We start from the raw sequence: 20,371 nt of genomic DNA on the forward strand, positions 1-20,371 counted from the left end.
TGTATCTGATTCTTTGCAACCCCATGAACTGCAGCACGCCAGGCCTCCCTGTCTGTCACCAACTCCCGGAGTTAACCCAAACCCATGTCTGTTGAGTCGGTGATGCCATCCAACTATCTCATCCTCTGTCATCCCCTTCTCCTCCTGCCCTCAATCCCTCCCAGCATCAGGGTCTTTTCAAATGAGTCAGCTCTTAGCGTCAGGTGGCCAAAGTATTGGAGTTTCAGCTTCAACATCAGTCCTTCCAATGAACACCCAGGACTGATCTCCTTTAGGATGTACCGGTTGGATCTCCTTGCAGTTCAAGGGACTCTCAGAGGCTTCTCCAATACCAAGCATCAATTCTTCGGCGCTCAGCTTTCTTCACAGTCCAACTCTCACATCCATACATGACCACTGGAAAAACCATAGCCTTGACTAGATAGACCTTTGTTGACAAAGTAATGTCTCTGCTTTTGAATATGCTGTCTAGGTTGGTCATAACTTTCCTTCCAAGGAGTAAGCATCTTTTAATTTCATGGCTGCAGTCACCATCTACAGTGATTTTGGAGCCCAGAAAAATAAAGTCAGCCACTGTTTCCACTGTTTCCCCATCTATTTGCCATGAAATGATGGGACCAGATGCCATGATCTTAATTTTCTGAATGTTGAGTTTTAAGCCAACCTTTTCACTCTCCTCTTTCACTTTCATCAAAAGGCTCTTTAGTTCTTCACTTTCTGCCATAAGGGTGGTATCATCTGCATATCTGAGGTTATAGATATTTCTCCCGGCAATCTTGATTCCAATTCAGGTTATCATTACATCTGCTACTGTGGTTAAGAATCCCTTAGAAGAAATGGAGTAACCCTCATAGTCAACAAAAGTCTGAAATGCAACACTTGGGTGCAATCACAAAAACGATAGATCTTGGCTGTTTCCAAGGAAAACCATTTCAACATCATAGTGACCCAAGTCTATGCCCTAATCACTAATGCCAAATGGTTCTGTGAAGACCTAAAAGATCTTCTGGAACTAACAGCAAAAAATGATGTCTTTTTCATCTTAGGGGATTGGAATGAAAAAAAGCAGGAAGTTAAGAGATACCTGGAGTAAAAGGCAAGTTTGGCCTCAGAGTACAAAATGAAGCAGGACAAAGATTAATAGAATTTTGCCAAAAGAACACACTAGTCATAGCAAACACCCTCTACCAACAACATAAGAGACAGCTCTACACATGGACATCACCAGATGGTCAATACTGAAATCAGATTGATTATAGTCTTTGCAGCCGAAGATGGAGAAGCTCTATACAGTCAGCAAAAACAAGACCGGGAACTGACTATGGCTCTATATCATCAATATCAGTATCCTCAGCTCCATATTGCAAAGGTAAGGTAAGTCACTTCAATCGTGTCTGCCTCTGTGCGACCCCATAGACGGCAGCCCACCAGGCTCCCCTGTCCCTGGGATTCTCCAGGCAAGAACACTGGAGTGGGTTGCCATTTCCTTCTCCAACGCATGAAAGTGAAAAGTCAAAGGAAAGTCGCTCAGTCGTGTCTGACTCTTCACGACCCCATGGACTGTAGCCTACCAGGCTCCTCCATCCATGAGATTTTCCAGGCAAGAGTACTGGAGTGGGGTGCCATTGCCATACTGCAAAATTCAGGCTTAAACTGAAGAAAGTAGGGAAAACCACTAGGCATTCAGGTATGACCTTAATCAAATCCCTTATGATTATACAGTAGAGGTGATAAAAACATTCAGGGATTAGATCTGATAGAGTACCTGAAGAACTATGGACAGAGGTTCATAACATTGTATGGGAGGCAGTGACCAAAATCACAACAAGAAAAAAAAAATGCAAAAAGGCAAAGTGGTTGTCTGAGCAAGCTTTACAAATAGCTGAAAAAAGAAGAGAAGTGAAAGGCAAAGGAGAAAGGGAAATATATACCCAACTGAATGCAGAGTTCCAGAGAACAGCAAGGAGAGATAAGAAAGCCTTCTTAAGTGAACAATGCAGAGAAAGAGAGGAAAAGAAAAGAATGTGAAAGACTAGAGATCTTGCCAAGTAAATGATATACTAAGGGAACATTTCATGCAAGGATGAGCAAGATAAAGTAAAGAAACGGTAAGGAACTAACAAAAGTAAAAGAGATTAAGAAGACGTGGCAAGAACTATACAAAAAAGGTCTTAAAGACTGGTATAACCACAATGGTGCGTTCACTCACTCAGAGCCAGACATCCTAGAGTGTGAAGTCAAGTAGGCCTTAGGAAGCTTACTACAAACAAAGCTAGAGGAAGTGATAGAATTCCAGCTGAAGCATTTCAAATCCTAAAAGATGATGTTAAAGTGCTGCACTCAGTATGCCAGCAAATTTAGAAAACTCAGCAATGGCTACCAGACTGGAAAAGGTCAGTTTTCATTCCAATCCCAAAGAAGGGCAATGCCAAAGAATATTCAAACTATTATACAATTGCACTCATTTCACATGCTATCAAGGTAATGCTCAAAATCCTTCAGGTGAGGCATCAGCAGTACATGAACTGAGAACTTTCAGATGAATAAGATGGGTTTAGAAAAGTCAGAGGAACCAGAGATCAAATGGCTAACATTTGTTGGATCAAAGAGAAAGGAAGAGAATTCCAGAAAAACATCTACTTCTGCTTCATTGACTATGCTAAAGACCTTGACTGTGTGGATCTCAACAAATTGTAGAAAATTCTTAAACAGATGGGAAAACCAGACCTTACCTGTGTCCAGAGAAACCTTTATGCAGGTCAATAATCAACCGTTAGAACTGGAGATAGAACAACAGAATGGCTCAAAATTGGGCAAAGAGTATGACAAGGCTGTATGGTGTCACTTATTTAACTTCTATGCAGAGTACATCAAGCAAAATGCTGGGCTGGATGAATCACAAGATGGCATCAAGATTGCCAGGAGAAATATTAATAACCTTAGATATGCAAATGAAACCATTCTAATGGCAGAAAGTGATGAGGAAGCAAAAAGCCTTTTGATGAGGGTGAAAGAGGAAGGTGAAAAAGCTGGGTTAAAACTAAACGTTCAATAAACTAAAATCAGGGCTTCTGGCCCCATCACTTCATGGCAAACAGATGAGGAAATGGTGACAGATTTTATTCTCTTGGGCTCCAAAATCACTGTGGACGGTGACTACAGCCATGAATTAAAAGACACTTGCTTCTTCGGAGGAAAGCTATGACAAACCTAGTCAGTATATTTACAACCAGAGACATCACTTTGCCAGCAAAGGTCCATATTCAAAGCTATGGTTTTTCCATTAGTCATGTACCTATGTCAGAGCTGGACCATAATGAAGGCTGAGCACTGAAGAACTGATGCTTTCAAATCGTGGTGCTGGAGAAGACTCGAGATTCCCTTGGACAGCAAGGAAATCAAACCAGTCAATACTAAAGGAAATTAATTCTGAATATTCATTTGAAGGAATGATGCTGAAGCTCCAATAGTTTGGCCACCTGATGGGAAGAGCTGACTCACTGGAAAAGACCCTGATGCTGGAAAAGACTGATGGTAAAAGGAAAAGGGGCAGCAGAGGATGAGATGGTCAGACAGGATCACTGATTCGCAGGACGTGAATTTCAGCAAACTCTGGAACACACTGAAGGACAGGGAAGCCTGGAACACTCTAGTGCATGGGGTTGCAAAGAGTAGGACATGCCTTAGTGACTGAACAACCACAAAATGTTCAACAGTCTGTTTAAGAAGTTGTTGGATCTCCTATACACTATTCCCTATCACACAAACTATCCCAGCCAGGACACTGTAAAGCAAGCAACAGAAGGGCAAAATACAACAAAATCGTCATTTTTCATTATAGTAAATCAACAAGTGATGCTGAAAACTGAAATAAGTTTTAAGTTGCAGCATGAATGTGATCTTTGAGATATGAAAGTAAACACTAAAAAGATAAGTAAAAGAACTGAAAGTGACTGGCTCTGAAGAAAAGGCAATGGTTGTGGCAGACAGGAATGAACTGTATGCATATTTGGCTCTTGAAATAATATGCGTATATAACTTTGATAAAAATAAAGTAAAACATTAACAGTAATAACAAAAAGAGATACAGCTCCACTCCTATAGTGTTTATCTACTCTGTATATTGTCTATGATAAATCCTGGTCTATCATTTAGAACAATCTCACAAAAATTACTTAGTATTTACTCAGATTGATATAAATTATTTTGAATATTTGTCAAATAAAACTATTCAAACAAAGGAAATCTGAATACCACAAAAACTGAAACACTTTATTTTTCTTATTTTACACAGAAATTTGATTTATATTTACATAACTCTACTTTGGAATTCTTATTTAATATTTGTAACATACACAGAAAATAACTATCTAACACAATTATATGCCTGGAAGTATAATAAGCACTGAAACATAGAAATTATCCTGTATCAAAGACCTCACAGTCTGAAGGGGTAGACAGTCAAACAAAAATTAAAATATGACTGGTGCTAAGATAAATAAACTTATTACATTTATCTAACTGTAGAGTATCTCTTACATACTAAATTCAAAGTCAAAGTTTAAACCTCTTGTTCACCCTGACTTACTTGTTGCAGGCTTCTGCAAGTTACTTAACTTCATGCCTCAGATTGTTCCTGTCTTCTGACCGCATATAGGATATACTAACAGGCAAACTTATGAGTTTGTAAATGGAGTAAAATAAAAGTCTAGAGCTTACAAAAATGGTTGCTCTAAATCACCACATTAAGTGTAAATAAACTAAACACTCCAAATAAAAAGGCACAGATATCCAAATAAATAAAAATGCAAGACCTGATAATATGCTAACCACAAGAGACTCACCTTAAAGAACAGATAAAAATTAAAAGCTGGAAAATGATAAACATACAGTAAGGATAAGACTGTATTGTTTATATTAACATCAGAGAAAATTACATGATTACAGACATAAAAGGAGCATTTTTAATGATAAAAGGGTCAATTCACAAGGAAAAAATACTAATCATCGATATGTGTGTACCTAAGTACAGAGCTTCAAAATATATGAATTGAAGACTGACTGAAATAAAAGGAGAAATAAACAAATCTATAATTGTAATTGAAGATTTCAATATTCCTCTCTCAGAAACTGTAAACCAACTGGGAAGAAAATCAGTAAAGACAGAGAATGCTTGAACAACACCTAACCAAACTGACTTTACTGATATTTATAGAACAGTATACCCAACAATTATAGAACAAACACTTTTTTCAAGTGTACATAGATCAGATAAAGGCAAATTACATTGTAATGGGATACCATTATACACACTAAAAACAAAAAGACAGATTATACCAAATACTGGTGAGTATACGAAGCAAATGAATTCTAATAGGTTGCTAGTTGGAGTAAAATGGTACACCCACTCTGGAAAAATGATTTCTCAGTTTCTTCAGATTTAAACTTACACTTATCATATAATCCAGAAATCCCATTCTCAGGAATTTATCCAAGAGAAATTACAATGTATATCAAAGAAGTCTTACACATAAATATTACTTAAATGTTTACTTTTAATAACCAAAACCAGAAAACCCAAATAACTATCCTCAAATGAATATGTAACAAAGTGTGATATATTTATAAAATGCAATACAATTCAGCATTAAACAGAATGATCACTGATATATTCAATAACACAGCAGATTCTCAAAAACATGATGATGAGCAAAAGATGCCAGACACAACATTTCTGGGGGCTTGAATTCCAAAATCAAACTGTTGGCAGGTTTGGTTTCCATTGAGGTCTCTCTCCTACACTTGGGCTTCCCTGGTGGCTCAGCTGGTAAAGAATCTGCCTTCAATGCAGGAGACCTGGGTTCAATCCCTGGGTTGGGAAGATTCCCTGAACAAGGCAACAACTATCCACTCCAATATTCTAGCCTGGAGAATTCCATGGACTATATAGTCCATGGGGTCACAAAGAGTCTGACATGACTGAGCAACTTTCACTTTCTTTTCACTCCTATGCTTACAGACTACTGCCCTCTTGCTGTATCTTCCTGAATCGTTTCCTCTGTCTATGAGCTCCTGGCATCTCCTTCTCTTCTTCCAAGGACAATCAGTCAGACTGGCCTCAGTCCCCACCTTAATGTTTCATTTTAACTTAATTACCTTTAGTTACATTCCAAGGTCCTTGGGGTTGGGACTGGAACACATCAATTTGGACATAACAAGCCTCCTAATTGGACTTTGACCATTCAATTTGGCTCTACTCTGCACAAACAGCAACATGATGACTTGTAAAATGCAAATCTGATAATTTTTTATCATAATAGTAATCCCCTGAAAACACTTCAGGGAGACTCTATTGTTCTAAGGATAAAGATGAAAATCCTCTAAGAAGCTTTAAATAGTCTTATGATCTGTTCCTTGCTTACCACACCAGTGTCTCCTGGCCACTTCCCTTTTACATTCTAGGTATAGTCATTACATGCACAAAGCATTAGAACTGCTTTCATTTACTAAAAAGTGCTGTGATCTTTGTTGTCAGGAGGCCCCTGCAAATGTTGTTTGTTTCCTCTTGCTTGATTCTCCTACTCTTTCCTACTCCTACTCATCTTTCAGTCCTCCGTAAGCTCATAGGTCATCTTCTCTGGGAAGCTCTCTGACTACTCTCCTCACTCTGCAGCAGTCAGGCTCCTCATGAGCTCCCATAACATCCTCTATTCCATATCATAGCACACACATGACTTCATAATTGACTGTATCTAGATTTCCCACTAAAATCTTAAAATGCAGTTCATTTCTTTAGGGTACCTGTAGTCTTGGAATAGTGGTTCTCAATATGTATATGTATTTTTTGCCACTCTACATTAACAACAGACTTCCATAAGTAAAATCATTCACGAAACTCACTATTTTAGTCTAGAGGTGTCAAACACACAAAACACTGTACATGAGATTTAGGACAAGTCTTATTCATTAACAGGCACTGCTTGGAGAGGTAATAGAGGAAATAAAATAAGGAACTGTAGAAACCCTGACTCAGGTTTTCCTTCTTAGAAAATGAGTTAATTACTATAAACTATCTATTTCAATAACTTTGAAATGAATTAAATAATGCTAAAGAATATTTAGAGCTTAAAGAAAAATTACATATGAAGTGTTTGGTTGCTCAGTCATGTCCGACACTTTGTGATCCACCAGGCTCCTCTGTCCTTGGGATTATCCTGGCAAGAATACTGGGTGGGTTGCCATTTCCTCCTCCAGGGTTTCTTCCCAACCCATGGGTCAAACCTGTGTCTCTTTCAACTCTGCAGATTCTTTACCACTGAGCTGCCTGGGAAGCCCCACAATACAAAGGGATAAATACAACTGATGTAAGCAGAATACTAATGCAATCACTCCCATTATTCTGATTACCTGTTAAGTTCATCCAGACATAATCGCAGTGTTTCATAAGTTGTTAGAGCAATTTCACATTTCCTCTGTTTCACACGAATCAGTTCACTATCCTTTTTGTTACCATGTAAAATAGTGACTCTGAAATATCCCCAGGTGTCCAGCTCATCCTTCCAGTTGTAGAGGACAGAAAGAGGAGCAACTATTAAGAACATCTATAAGAAGAAGAAGAAGAAAAATGTATGATATAAATTTTTAAATGACAAAGAATCCCAAAGTTAAAACAATATCAACTATTCTATTCTTTGTTTTTTAACACTGTAGTTAATAAGTATAAATACAAATGAGCAACTGAATATGCTTTTTAACTTAGAAGACCATCAAACATTACTTTATTATTATTCTTAAGTAAAAAATAGATACCCAGCCCTGTCCAAAGTAACAGCTATTTTTTTATTTTCCCCCTAAAAGGAGTTGAGGAATAAGAAAAAAATAATTCTCTGAAACAGAGTAGAGTATAATCATGATCCAAATATTAACTTCAAGGGCCACACTGGTAACAGAAATATGCAAAACAGGCCAGGTTTTTTTCCTTGAAATGTATGGTCTTCCAGAGCTTTCTTTCCGTTTCACTTTCCTAGTCCATTTCTTTCCCCCTCTTTCAGATACTATCAGTTGATGGAAAATTAAAGCAATTAGAAGAAAACCTCCTCTTCTCTTACCACTAGATCAATAACCTACCTATATTTACTTCCATACATTCTGCCCTCCCATCTATTACCATGGGTGTACTGTCCATGTCCTTATTGAAAGACAAACTCTAATACCTGTATGGATTCATTTTGATATTTGGCAAAACTAATACAATTATGTAAAGTTTAAAAATAAAATAAAATAAATAAATAAAAAGAAAGACAAACTCTGAACTTACATAGTGGCTCCCATTACTTCCTGTCAACCTGAAGTAAATGCTGAAGAAACTATCCCCAATCTGCCGAACATGATTAAATTTTGCTTTTTAACAGAACACATATAAACACAAACACGTTCTAATATTTTTCAATAAATAAAACAAATCAAATTTATTGTTCTCAATAAAACAAAACAAATAAAAAATTCTTCCTACATCTCTCTCAAGCTATTAAACCTATATCTCTCTCAGACTATCACCCATTACTTTACTTTCTTTATAGCAATGATCCTCAGGAGTTATCAGTACTTACTGTCTCTACTTGCTCTCTTCCTATTCTCTTTTAACTCATGTAAGTCCTAACCCATTGACATTAACAACATATATCTGTTTAGTCTTCAAATAAATGTTTTGGGGTTTCACTGACCTTTCCTATACCAATCCAAAATCCTGCTGTCATCAACCATTTTAATTTCTAATGTTTTTACCTTTAATAGGGTTTAAGTAAGTTTCTTTCCTAAAGTTTTATACTTGGTCCTACTGATAAAGATGAACTAATTAAATATACTGAAAAATTTCAGTTTAACAAAAAATAAAAAAATATAATATTACTCTAAATCCTACATTCTCTTCTATGAAGCATTTCAGCTGGGCCATTTATCAGCTGTAAGATATCAAGTCTGTGACTTTCTTTTAGAAACAGAAAAAAGAAAAAGAACAGAAGATTAGTTCTCAAATAGTTTTGTGTTCTACTTGGAATTCACTCTATGAATTCCATTTTTCTCCCTCAATAAAAAAATTGGGGCTACAAGTAAAAAGCTCCTGCTCCTACGCTCTTTTCAAAATTACACAATGAAAATGTTATCCAAACACCATCTGAGCACTTTGAGCAGTTTTCCACTTGAGGGGTCATTCACCAAAGGTGTCAATGAATGTAAAGATTTCTAGAACCAGCTTTAAGATTCCAATAGAAGTTTAAAAATTAAGACATTCCTTATGGACATTACTGATCTTCAAAACTGTGAAAAGTAAATCAAATGGATCAATAGCTAATTTTAATACTAAAAGAGGAAAGAGAACTGAGCTACGCCATTTGCAAAGTCCAGAGAAAGTATAAAAGAAGAATAACGTGAAGTATTTACTATCATGTTGTGAAAAATACTTAACTCAATAAGCCTTATTTAAGCAAAGGATGCCAAAACAATAAAATGGAAAGAACTGTCCAACTGCTAAGTCACTAATTACAAAGCAACTCTATTTATTCTGAAGTCAATAAACAATTTCACAAAACTAGATCTAAAATGTAATATAAATAAAATTTAAATTTGCCCACTCAAAGTTAGTAAGAAATCAACAGAGGCCACATTTAACAGTACAACTACAGAATATTAAATTACTTTTATCTCTTTCAAAAAATTTAGTTCAATTATTAGGGTACATGCTTTTAAAGTTTCAATCTTTGTACACTATTGCTTTAGGAAAATGATGTGTTATATACTGTGACAAAATACCCAATGATGTTTTTCATGTGTGATGATTTTTGTGGTAGGAGTAGTTATAGTAATTAACAATTACCAGAACCATTTCTAAGCACTTACTATGTGCTAAAGACAGTGCAAAGTAGTTGACAGACCTTACCTCAAGAATTATACATAGAAGAGGCTATAAAGTAGAAATATTTTATATTTCCTTTTTAGAGATGATAAAACTAAGATGCAGAGATGTTAAATAATATGCCCAATGCCACAGTGTTATCAAGTAGCAAGATGAATCCATGCCTGTATAATTCCGAAGCTCTTAACCGATAACAATATATCATGTTCACATCTTAAATCCACTGTAACTCCAGAAAGAATGAAGGGATGGAGCCAAAGCAAAAACAATACCCAGCTGTGGATGTGACTGGTGACAGAAGCAAGGTCCGATGCTGTAAAGAGCAATATTGCATAGGAACCTGGAATGTCAGGTCTATGAATCAAGGCAAATTGGAAGTGGTCAAACAAGAGATGGCGAGAGTGAATGTCAACATTCTAGGAATCAGTGAACTAAAATGGACTGGAATGGGTGAATTTAATTCAGATGACCATTATATCTACTACTGCGGGCAGGAATCCCTCAAAAGAAATGGAGTAGCCATCATGGTCAACAAAGGAGTCCGAAATGCAGTACTTGGATGCAATCTCAAAAACGACAGAATGATCTCTGTTTGTTTCCAAGGCAAACCATTCAATATCACAGTAATTCAAGTCTATGCCCCAACCAGTAATGCTGAAGAAGCTGAAGTTGAACGGTTCTATGAAGACCTACAAGACCTTTTAGAACTAACACCCAAAAAAGATGTCCTTTTCATTATAGGGGACTGGAATGCAAAAGTAGGAAGTCAAGAAACACTTGGAGTGACAGGCAAATTTGGCCTTGGAATACGCAATGAAGCAGGGCAAAGACTAATAGGGTTTTGCCAAGAAAATGCACTGGTCATAGTAAACACCCTTTTCCAACAACACAAGAGAAGACTCTACACATGGACATCACCAGATAGTCAACACCAAAATCAGATTGATTATATTCTTTGCAGCCAAAGATGGAGAAGCTCTATAGAGTCAACAAAAACAAGACCAGGAGCTGACTGTGGCTCAGACCATGAACTCCGTATTACCAAATTCAGACTTAAATTGAAGAAAGTAGGGAAAACCACTAGACCATTCAGGTATGACCTAAATCAAATCCCTTATGATTATACAGTGGAAGTGAGAAATAGATTTAAGGGCCCAGATATGATAGATAGAGTGCCTGATGAACTATGGAAGGTTCGTGACATTATACAGGAGACAGGAATGAGGACCATCCCCATGGAAAAGAATGCAAAAAAGCAAAATGGCTGTCTGGGGAGGCCTTACAAATAGCTGTGAAAAGAAGAGAAGTGAAAAGCAAAGGAGAAAAGGAAAGTTATAAGCATCTGAATGAAAGTTCTAAAGAACAACAAGAAGAGACAAGAAAGCCTTCCTCAGTGATCAATGCAAAGAAATAGAGGAAAACAACAGAATGGGAAAGACTAGAGATCTCTTCAAGAAAATTAGAGATACCAAGGGGACATTTCATGCAAAGATGGGCTCAATAAAGGACAGAAATGGTATGGACCTAACAGAAGCAGAAGATATTAAGAAAAGATGGCAAGAATACACAGAACTATACAAACAAGATCTTCATGACCCAGATAATCATGATGATGTGATCACTGACCTAGAGCCAGACATCCTGGAATGTGAAGTCAAGTGGGCCTTAGAAAGCATCACTACAAACAAAGCTAGTGGAGGTGATGGAATTTCAGTTGAGCTATTTCAAATCCTGAAAGATGATGCTGTGAAAGTGTTGCACTCAATATGCCAGTTAATTTGGAAAACTCAGCAGTGGCCATAGGACTGCAAAAGGTGAGTTTTCATTCCAATCCCAAAGAAAGGCAATGCCAAAGAATGCTCAAACTACCGCACAATTGCACTCATCTCACATGCTAGTAAAGTAATGCTCAAAATCCTCCAGTCCAGGCCTCAGCAATACGTGAACCGTGAACTTCCTGATGTTTAAGCTGGTTTTAGAAAAGGCAGAGGAACCAGAGATCAAATTGCCAACATCCACTGGATCATGGAAAAAGGAAGAGAGTTCCAGAAAAACATGTATTTCTGCTTTATTGAGTATGCCAAAGCCTTTGACTGTGTGGATCACAATAAACTGTGGAAAATTCTGAAAGAGATGGGCATACCAGACCACCTGACCTGCCTCTTGAGAAACCTCTATGCAGGTAAGGAAGCAACAGTTAGAACTGGACATGGAACAACACATTGGTTCCAAATAGGAAAAGGAGTACATCAAGGCTGTATATTGTCACCCTGCTTATTTAACTTATATGCAGAGTATATCATGAAAATCGCTGGACTGGAAGAAACACAAGCTGGAATCAAGATTGCCGGGAGAAATATCAATAACCTTTGTCATCAGATATGCAGATGACACCACCCTTTTGGCACAAAGTGAAGAGGAACTAAAAAGCCTCTTGATGAAAGTGAAAGAGGAGAGTGAAAAAGTTGGCCAAAGCTCAACATTCAGAAAACGAAGATCATGGCATCTGGTCCCATCACTTCATGGGAAATAGATGGGGAAACAGTGGAAACAGTGTCAGACTTTATTTTGGGGGGCTTCAAAATCACTGCAGATGGTGACTGCAGCCATGAAATTAAAAGATGCTTACTCCTTGGAAGGAAAGTTATGACCAACCTAGATAGCATATTCAAAAGCAAAGACATTACTTTGCCAACAAAGGTCCGTCTAGTCGAGGCTATGGTTTTTCCTGTGGTCATGTATGGATGTGAGAGTTGGACTGTGGAGAAAGCTGAGTGCCGAAGAATTGATGCTTTTGAACTGTGGTGTTGGAGAAGACTCTTGAGAGTCCCTTGGACTGCAAGGAGATCCAACCAGTCCATTCTGAAGGAGATCAGCCCTGGGATTTCTTTGGAGGGAATGATGCTGAAGCTGAAACTCCAGTACTTTGGCCACCTCATGCGAAGAGTTGACTCATTGGAAAAGACTCTGATGCTGGGAGGGATTGGGGGCAGGAGGAGAAGGGTACGGCAGAGGATGAGATGGCTGAATGGCATCACTGACTCGATGGACATGGGTCTGGGTGAACTCTGGGAGTTGGTGGTGGACAGGGAGGCCTGGCATGCTGCAATTCATGGGGTCACGAAGAGTCGGACACGACTGAGCGACTGAACTGAACTGAACTGAACTACAGTACTTTGTGCTGTGCTTAGAAAACAAAGGTGTTCAGTTGATAAATAAATTAATGAATGAAGGCATGTGTCAATGGCAAGGTAGGAAGAGGACTGTATATTCAGAGGACAATGACCAAGCATGAAAGCCAAAGTAAAAATTTCATACTGGAGGAAGTGATACATCAAACTGAAAAATAAAATTACCTATATTGAGAGAACTTACAGTCCATAAAATTGGAATTTTTATTACTTAACTCAAAGTTCTAAAGCATATAACCTTCTTCTTTCAAAAATGTCAAATCTAATTAATTTACATGCTAACTAAGCATAATCTTTCCCTTGGTATATTCTGGTGATTTAATATATGGAAATTTAAGTTGAGAATCTATTCTAGGAGCCTTTCTGAATCCTTTTTAGAAAAGGAGCATAATCAGATCAGATCAGTCGCTCAGTCGTGTCTGACTCTCTGTGACCCCACGAATCGCAGCACTCCAGGCCTCCCTGTCCATCACCAACTCCGGGAGTTCCTTGAGACTCACGTCCATTGAGTCAGTGATGCCATCCATCCATCCCATCCTCTGTCGTCCCCTTTAAAATTTGACAAACATTCCAACAAAGTGGCAAGTTACAGATGGATATCAGATCAATTTCATACTGTGCAGATCAATGGTTAGCAAAACAATAACTATCAACTGTTTCATTAAACAGAATAATCAAAACATGAGAATGGAAATGACAAGTAAAATTACTTCCAATTAAACACAACAACAAACTGTGGAAAATTCTTAAAGAGATGGGAGTATCTGCCTCTTGAGAAACCTGTATGCAGGTCAGGAAGCATTAGATAGAACTGGACATGGAACAACAGGCTGGTTCTAAATAGGAAAAGGAGTACGTCAAGGCTGTATATTGTCACCCTGCTTATTTAACTTCTATGCAGAGTATATCATGAGAAACGATGGACTGGATGAAGCACAAGCTGGAATCAAGATTCCTGGGAGAAATATCAAAAACCTCTGATATACATATGATACCACTCTTATGGCAGAAAGTAAAGAAGAACTAAAGAGCCTCTTGATGAAAGTGAAAGAGGAGAGTAAAAAAGTTGGCTTAAAACTCAACTTTCAGAAAACTAAGATCAAGGCATCTGGTCCCATTACTTCATTGCAAATATGGGGTAACAGTGGAAACAGTGGCTGACTTTATTTTTCTGGGCTCCAAAATCACTGCAGATGGTGACTGCAGCCATGAAATTAAAAGATGCTTGCTCCCTGGAAGAAAGGCTATGACCAACCTAGACAGCATATTAAAAAGCAGAGACATTACTTTGCCAACAATGGTCCATCCTGTCAAAGCTATGGTTTTTCCAGCGATCATGTATGGATGTGAGAGTTGGACTATAAAGCAAGCTGAGCACCAAAGAATTGATGCTTTTGAACTGTGGTGTTGGAGAAGACTCTTGAGAGTGAGTCACTTGGACTGCAAGGAGATACAGTCAGTCAATCGTAAAGGAAATCAGTCCTGAATATTCATTGGAAGGAATGATGCTGAAGCTGAAACTCTAATACTGGCCAGCTGATACAAAGAACTGACTCACTGAAAAGACCCTGATGCTGGGAAAGACCGAAGGTGAGAGGAGAAGGGGATGACAAGAGGATGAGATGGTTGGATGGCATCACCGACTCAATGGACATGAATTTGAGTAAATTTCGGGAGCTGGTGATGGACAGGGAGACCTGGCGTGCTGCAGTCCATGGGGTCACAAAGAGTCAGAAACAACTGAGTGACTGAACTGACTGAAAACAGAATAAACAAAACATGAGAATGGAAATGACAAGTAAAATTATAACTATTTGAAGAAAACATAAATAAAGCAAATAAATGAATAGTAAATCAACTACTGAGAATATTCAAGAATTAAGAAAGTCAAATCTATAAATACATGTGGCACCTTAAATGACTCAGACCAGACTGACTTAAAACTTACATACTGAACATTCCAAAAGCAGCATAATATATTTTTAAATTCACATGGGACATTCTCCAGAAACATCATATGTTAAGCCACACAAAAGTCCTAATATATTTATGAAGGTTGAAATCATGTCAAACACATTACCTGATGACAATGGTATGAAACTAGACATCAATTCTACAAGGACTGCTCAATTCTATGAGCAACTCTATGAGGAAAGTTCAGTGATATACAACTACCTCAAGAAATAAGAAAATTTTCAAATATGCAACCAAACTCTATACCTTAAGGAACTAGAGAAACACACACTACAAAACAAAGCCCAAAGTTAGTAGAACGAGGGAAATAATAAACATTAGAGAGGAAATAAATGAAATAGAGACTAGCAAGGCAACAGACAAGGTTAATAAAACCAAAAGCTGATTCTTTGCCAATACAAACAAAATTAGAAAACCTTTAGTTAGATATAAAAGAAAGAAAGAAAGAAGGCTCAAACAAATAAAATCAGAAATAAAAGAGAACTTAAAGCGGATCAGTTCAGTTCAGTCGCTCAGTCATGTCCAACTCTTTGTGACCCCATGAACTGCAGCATGCCAGGCCACCCTGTCCATCACCAACTCCCGGAGTTCACCCAGACTCATGTCCATTAAGTCAGTGACGCCATCCAACCATCTCATCCTCTGTCATCCCCTTCTCCTCCCACCTTCAGTCTTTCCCAGCATCAGGGTCTTTTCAAATGAGTCAGCTCTTCGCATCAGGAGACCAAAGTATTGGAGTTTCAACTTCAACATCAGTCCTTCCAATGAACACCCAGGGCTGATCTCCCTTAGGATGGACTGGTTGGATCTCCTTGCAGTCCAAGAGACTCTCAAGAATCTTCTCCAACACCACAGTTCAAAAGCATCAATTCTTCGGTGCTCAGCTTTCTTTATAGTCCAACACTCACATCCATACATAACCACAGGAAAAACCATAGCCTTAACTAGATAGACCTTTGTTGACAAAGTAATGCCTCTGCTTCTTAACATGCTGTCTAGGTTGGTCAGAACTTTTCTTCCAAAGAGTAAGCGTCTTTTAATTTAATGGCTGCAGTCACCATTTGCAGTGATTTTGGAACCCAAAAAAATAGTAAGCTACTGTTTCCACTGTTTCCCCATCTATCTGCCATGAAGTGATGGGACCGGATGCCATGTTCTTAGTTTTCTGAATGTTGAGCTTTAAGCCAACTTTTTCACTCTTCTCTTTCACTTTCATCAAGAGGCTCTTTCATTCTTTACTTTCTGCCGTAAGGGTGGTGTCATCTGCATATCTGAGGATATTGATATTTCTCCTGGAAATCTTGATTCCAGTTTGTGCTTCCTTCAACCCAGCGTTTCTCATGATGTACTCTGCATATAAGTTAAATAAGCAGGGTGACAATATACAGTCTTGACGTACTCCTTTTCCTATTTGGAACCAGTCTGTTGTTTCATGTCTAGTTCTAACTGTTGTTTCCTGACTTGCACACAGGTTTCTCAAGAGGCAGGTCAGGTGGTCTGGTATTCCCATCTCTTCCAGAATTTTCCAGTTTATTGTGATCCACAGTCAAAGGCTTTGGCATAGTCAATAAAGCAGAAATAGATGTTTTTCTGGAACTCTCTTGCTTTTTTCAATGATCCAGCGGATGTTGGCAATTTGATCTCTGGTTCCTCTGCCTTTTCTAAATCCAGCTTGAACATCTGGAAGTTCACGGTTCACATATTGCTGAAGTCTGGCTTGGAGAATTTTAAGCATTACTTTACTAGTGTGTGAGATGAGTGCAGTTGTGCAGTAGTTTGAGCATTCTTTGGCATTGCCTTTCTTTGGGATTGGAATAAAAACTGACCTTTTCCAGTCCTATGGCCACTGCTGAGTTTTCCAAATTTGCTGATATATTGAGTGCAGCACTTTCACAGCATCATCTTTTAGGATTTGAAATAGCTCAACTGGAATTCCATCACCTCCACTAGCTTTGTTCGTAGTGATGCTTCCTAAGGCACACTTAGGCACATTCCAGGATCTCTGGCTTTACGTGAGTGATCACACCATTGTGATTATCTGAGTCGTGAAGATCTTTTTTGTATAGTTCTTCTGTGTATTCTTGCCACCTCTTCTTAATAAAGCAGATACCACAGATATAGAAAGGATTATAAGATACTACTATGAATCATTTTATACCAACAAACTGGACAACTAGATGAAATTTATCATGTATCACTCTTAGAAACATACAGCCTACTAAGACTGAATCACAGTCTTAGTGATTCAGTTTTCTATTTTTTTTTTATTTCTAAGAAATAGAAAACGTGAACACAACAGCTCCAAGTAAGGAAATTGAATCAGTAACCAAAAACCTCCAAATAAAAGTTCAGGAACAGGCAGCTTCACTGGTAAAACCTGCCAAACATTCAACAAAGAATTAACACCAATACTTGTCAAACTCTTCAAAAAAATCCAAGACCCTGACATGCTTTCAAACTTACTTTATGAGGTCTGATACCAAGATCAATCAGGAGACCACAAGAAAGGAAAATTATAGGCTATCTCCCTGATGAACATAAATACAAAAATCCTCAGTGACATATTAGCAAACTAAATCCAACAGTACATCAAAATGACCTTACACTTTGGACAAGTGAGATGTATTCCAGGGATGCAAGGATGATTCCACATATTCAAATCAATCACATGTTACAACACAGTGACAAAATGAAGAATAAAAATCATATAGTCATTTCAATGGAGCAGAAAAAGCATTTGAGGAAATTCAACATCCGTTTATGATAAAAACTCAACAAATTTGGTATAGAGGGAACATGCATCAATAAAGGCTATATATAACCAGCACACAAGTAAGATCATACTTAATGGTGAGAATTGAAAACGTTGCATGTGAGACAAAGCAAAGAAACAGAGATGTCCACTTCTACAGCTTTTATTCCCATAGCACTGAAAGTCCTAGCAAGAGGGGGAACAAATCCAAACTAGAAAGGAAGTAAATTGTTGCTATTTGCCAATGACATAGAAATATGTAGAAAACCCTAAACACTCCACCAGAAAAGTGAAAAAACTGATAGAAAAACTGAGCAAAGTTAGAGGATATTCAATCCAATACAAAAAATTTATTTTATTTTTATATACTAACAACAAACTATTAGAAAGAGAAATTAAGCAAACAATCCCATTTGTAATTATATCAAAAAGAATAAAACAACTAGGAAAATTTAAACAAATATAAGACTTGTATACTGAAAACTACGAGATATTGATTAAAAAATTTTTAATGTCATAGATAAGTGGAAAGAAAATCCATGCTCATGGACGAATAAATATTGTTAAGAAATCAATAAATGCTGCTGAAAAAACTGGATACCACATGCAAAAGAATGAAACTGGGCTACTATCTTATACCACACACAAAAATGAACTCAAAATGGATTGAAGATTTGAAACTAAGACCTGAAACCATAGAACTTCTGAGGAAAACATAGGCTGTAAGCCCTTTAACATCTTGACAATGATTTTTTTGAATTAACACCAAAAGCAAAAACAAAAAAGCAGGACTCTATCAAGCCAAAAAGCTTCCCAGCAAAGGAAATCAACAAAATGAAAATGAAACCTACTGAATGGAAGAAAATATTTGCAGATCATGTATATAACAAGGGGTTAATATCCAAAGTATATGAAGACTATAACAGCAGAAAATCAAACAAGTAGCATCATTTGCAAGACGATAAACTAAAGAAATAGTGTATAGTATGCAAAATACTGGAAAAATTTTTTGTCTAATCACCAATGAAATTGCAGCTGATTCTGGTATTATGATTGCTAGAAAAATCATCCTTCTCTGCCTTAATCTGATTATGAATTGTATATAGAATGACTAAACTTTTACCATACAAGATGGTAGTATTTTTAAAGTTTTGCCAAACAAGACAGTAGTATTTGATTCATCTTCATAAAGACTGAATTTCAATCTTAAGAGCCTAAATCTAAATAATCGTTCCAAGAATTAGTATTTGAAATGCAAAGTTTGTATCTTTTCCTCTAGGAATTTATTCTTGGCACAAAATCTTTATTTCACACATTCTTGGATGATTTATTCACCCTTGAAAATGTTAAAAATATATGTAAGATGTATCATGTAACACACATACATAAGTCAAACTCATCACTCCTTAACTGATAACATTTAAATTCATTAAAAGGATATTTTAAAATGGTTCTAGCATTAATTTTTCAGGATTCCACTGCAATTTTGGCATGAGCATAATAAATACAAGGAAATTTATTTCTCTTCCAGCTATTTCATAGACTATGTTTTAAAAATGCACAAAGTTTTAAGTCAATCAAAACAAATTTATCTTTCATAAATTTCATCACACAAAATTATAATTGTTGTTCACATAGGTTTCGGGGGGATATTGTAGGATATAACTGGTAATCTCATCAAAACCCTTCTTTACAGAATTTCAGTTCTAATGACCAACTAAATTCATTTACTGATGTCATTAAAACAAAAGAATATAAAAATATATATCTAATATAGGTAAAATGCTTGGAAGGGCACTACCAAATACCCTTCATAACATTTTTGAAGACATATTTGAGGACCTGAGGAATTCATCCTTTACCTATGTAAAAAAACTCCTCCCTACCCAAAAAAAAAAAAACCCACAAAGTGAATTTTCCTAGAAGAAACCTAAATACAACAACAACCAACAAGATAAAACAATAATTTAAGCTCAACAAAGAACAGGCAGTTGGAAGGACTGGGTCATGCAAAGTAATGGCATGTTAAATGTAACTAGATTAAATTATCCAACTAAAAGACAGTGTGGTTGATTAGATTAAAAAAAAAAAAAGACCCAAATATATACTACCTACAAGAGATTCACTTCAGCTTTAAAGACACATATAGACTGAAGATGAGTGAATGGAAAATGATATTCCATGCAAATGGAAACCAAAAAAAAGCAGGCATAGCTCTTTTATGTCATACAAAATAGGCTTTAACCCAAGCACTGTAAGAAGAGTGCTTGAATTGACAAAGAGTCAGTTTAAGAGGATGTAACAACTATATTTATACACCCAATATCAGAATATCTAAATATATAAGGCAAATTATTAACAGACCTGAAGAGAAAAAAAGGTCAGCAATAAGCGACTTCAACACTTCACCTTCAACTATGGATCACTCAGAGAGGAACACTGAACCTAAACTATGCTTGGATCAGACTGACCTAAGGACACATACAAGATACATCTAACAATAGCAGAATACATATTCTTCCCAAGCACATATGGAACATTCTC

The 20,371-nt window shown here is 37.0% G+C and overlaps 1 protein-coding gene across 2 annotated transcripts in view; it reads right to left on the reverse strand.

Annotated features, from left to right (window-relative positions):
• The window catches only part of ERCC6L2 (ERCC excision repair 6 like 2), a 156,570-nt gene that overhangs the window by 115,531 nt on the left and 20,668 nt on the right, over nucleotides 1-20,371 (reverse strand). For both annotated transcript variants that reach the window (XM_005895844.3, XM_070375322.1), the window contains exon 4: nucleotides 7,408-7,601. In XM_005895844.3, coding sequence (XP_005895906.1) covers nucleotides 7,408-7,601 — 194 coding nt within the window. The remainder of the gene's footprint in view (nucleotides 1-7,407; nucleotides 7,602-20,371) is intronic.

The sequence above is a fragment of the Bos mutus genome, chromosome 8, assembly GCF_027580195.1.
Source record: "Bos mutus isolate GX-2022 chromosome 8, NWIPB_WYAK_1.1, whole genome shotgun sequence".
In the NCBI taxonomy this organism is placed as follows: Eukaryota; Metazoa; Chordata; class Mammalia; order Artiodactyla; family Bovidae; genus Bos; species Bos mutus.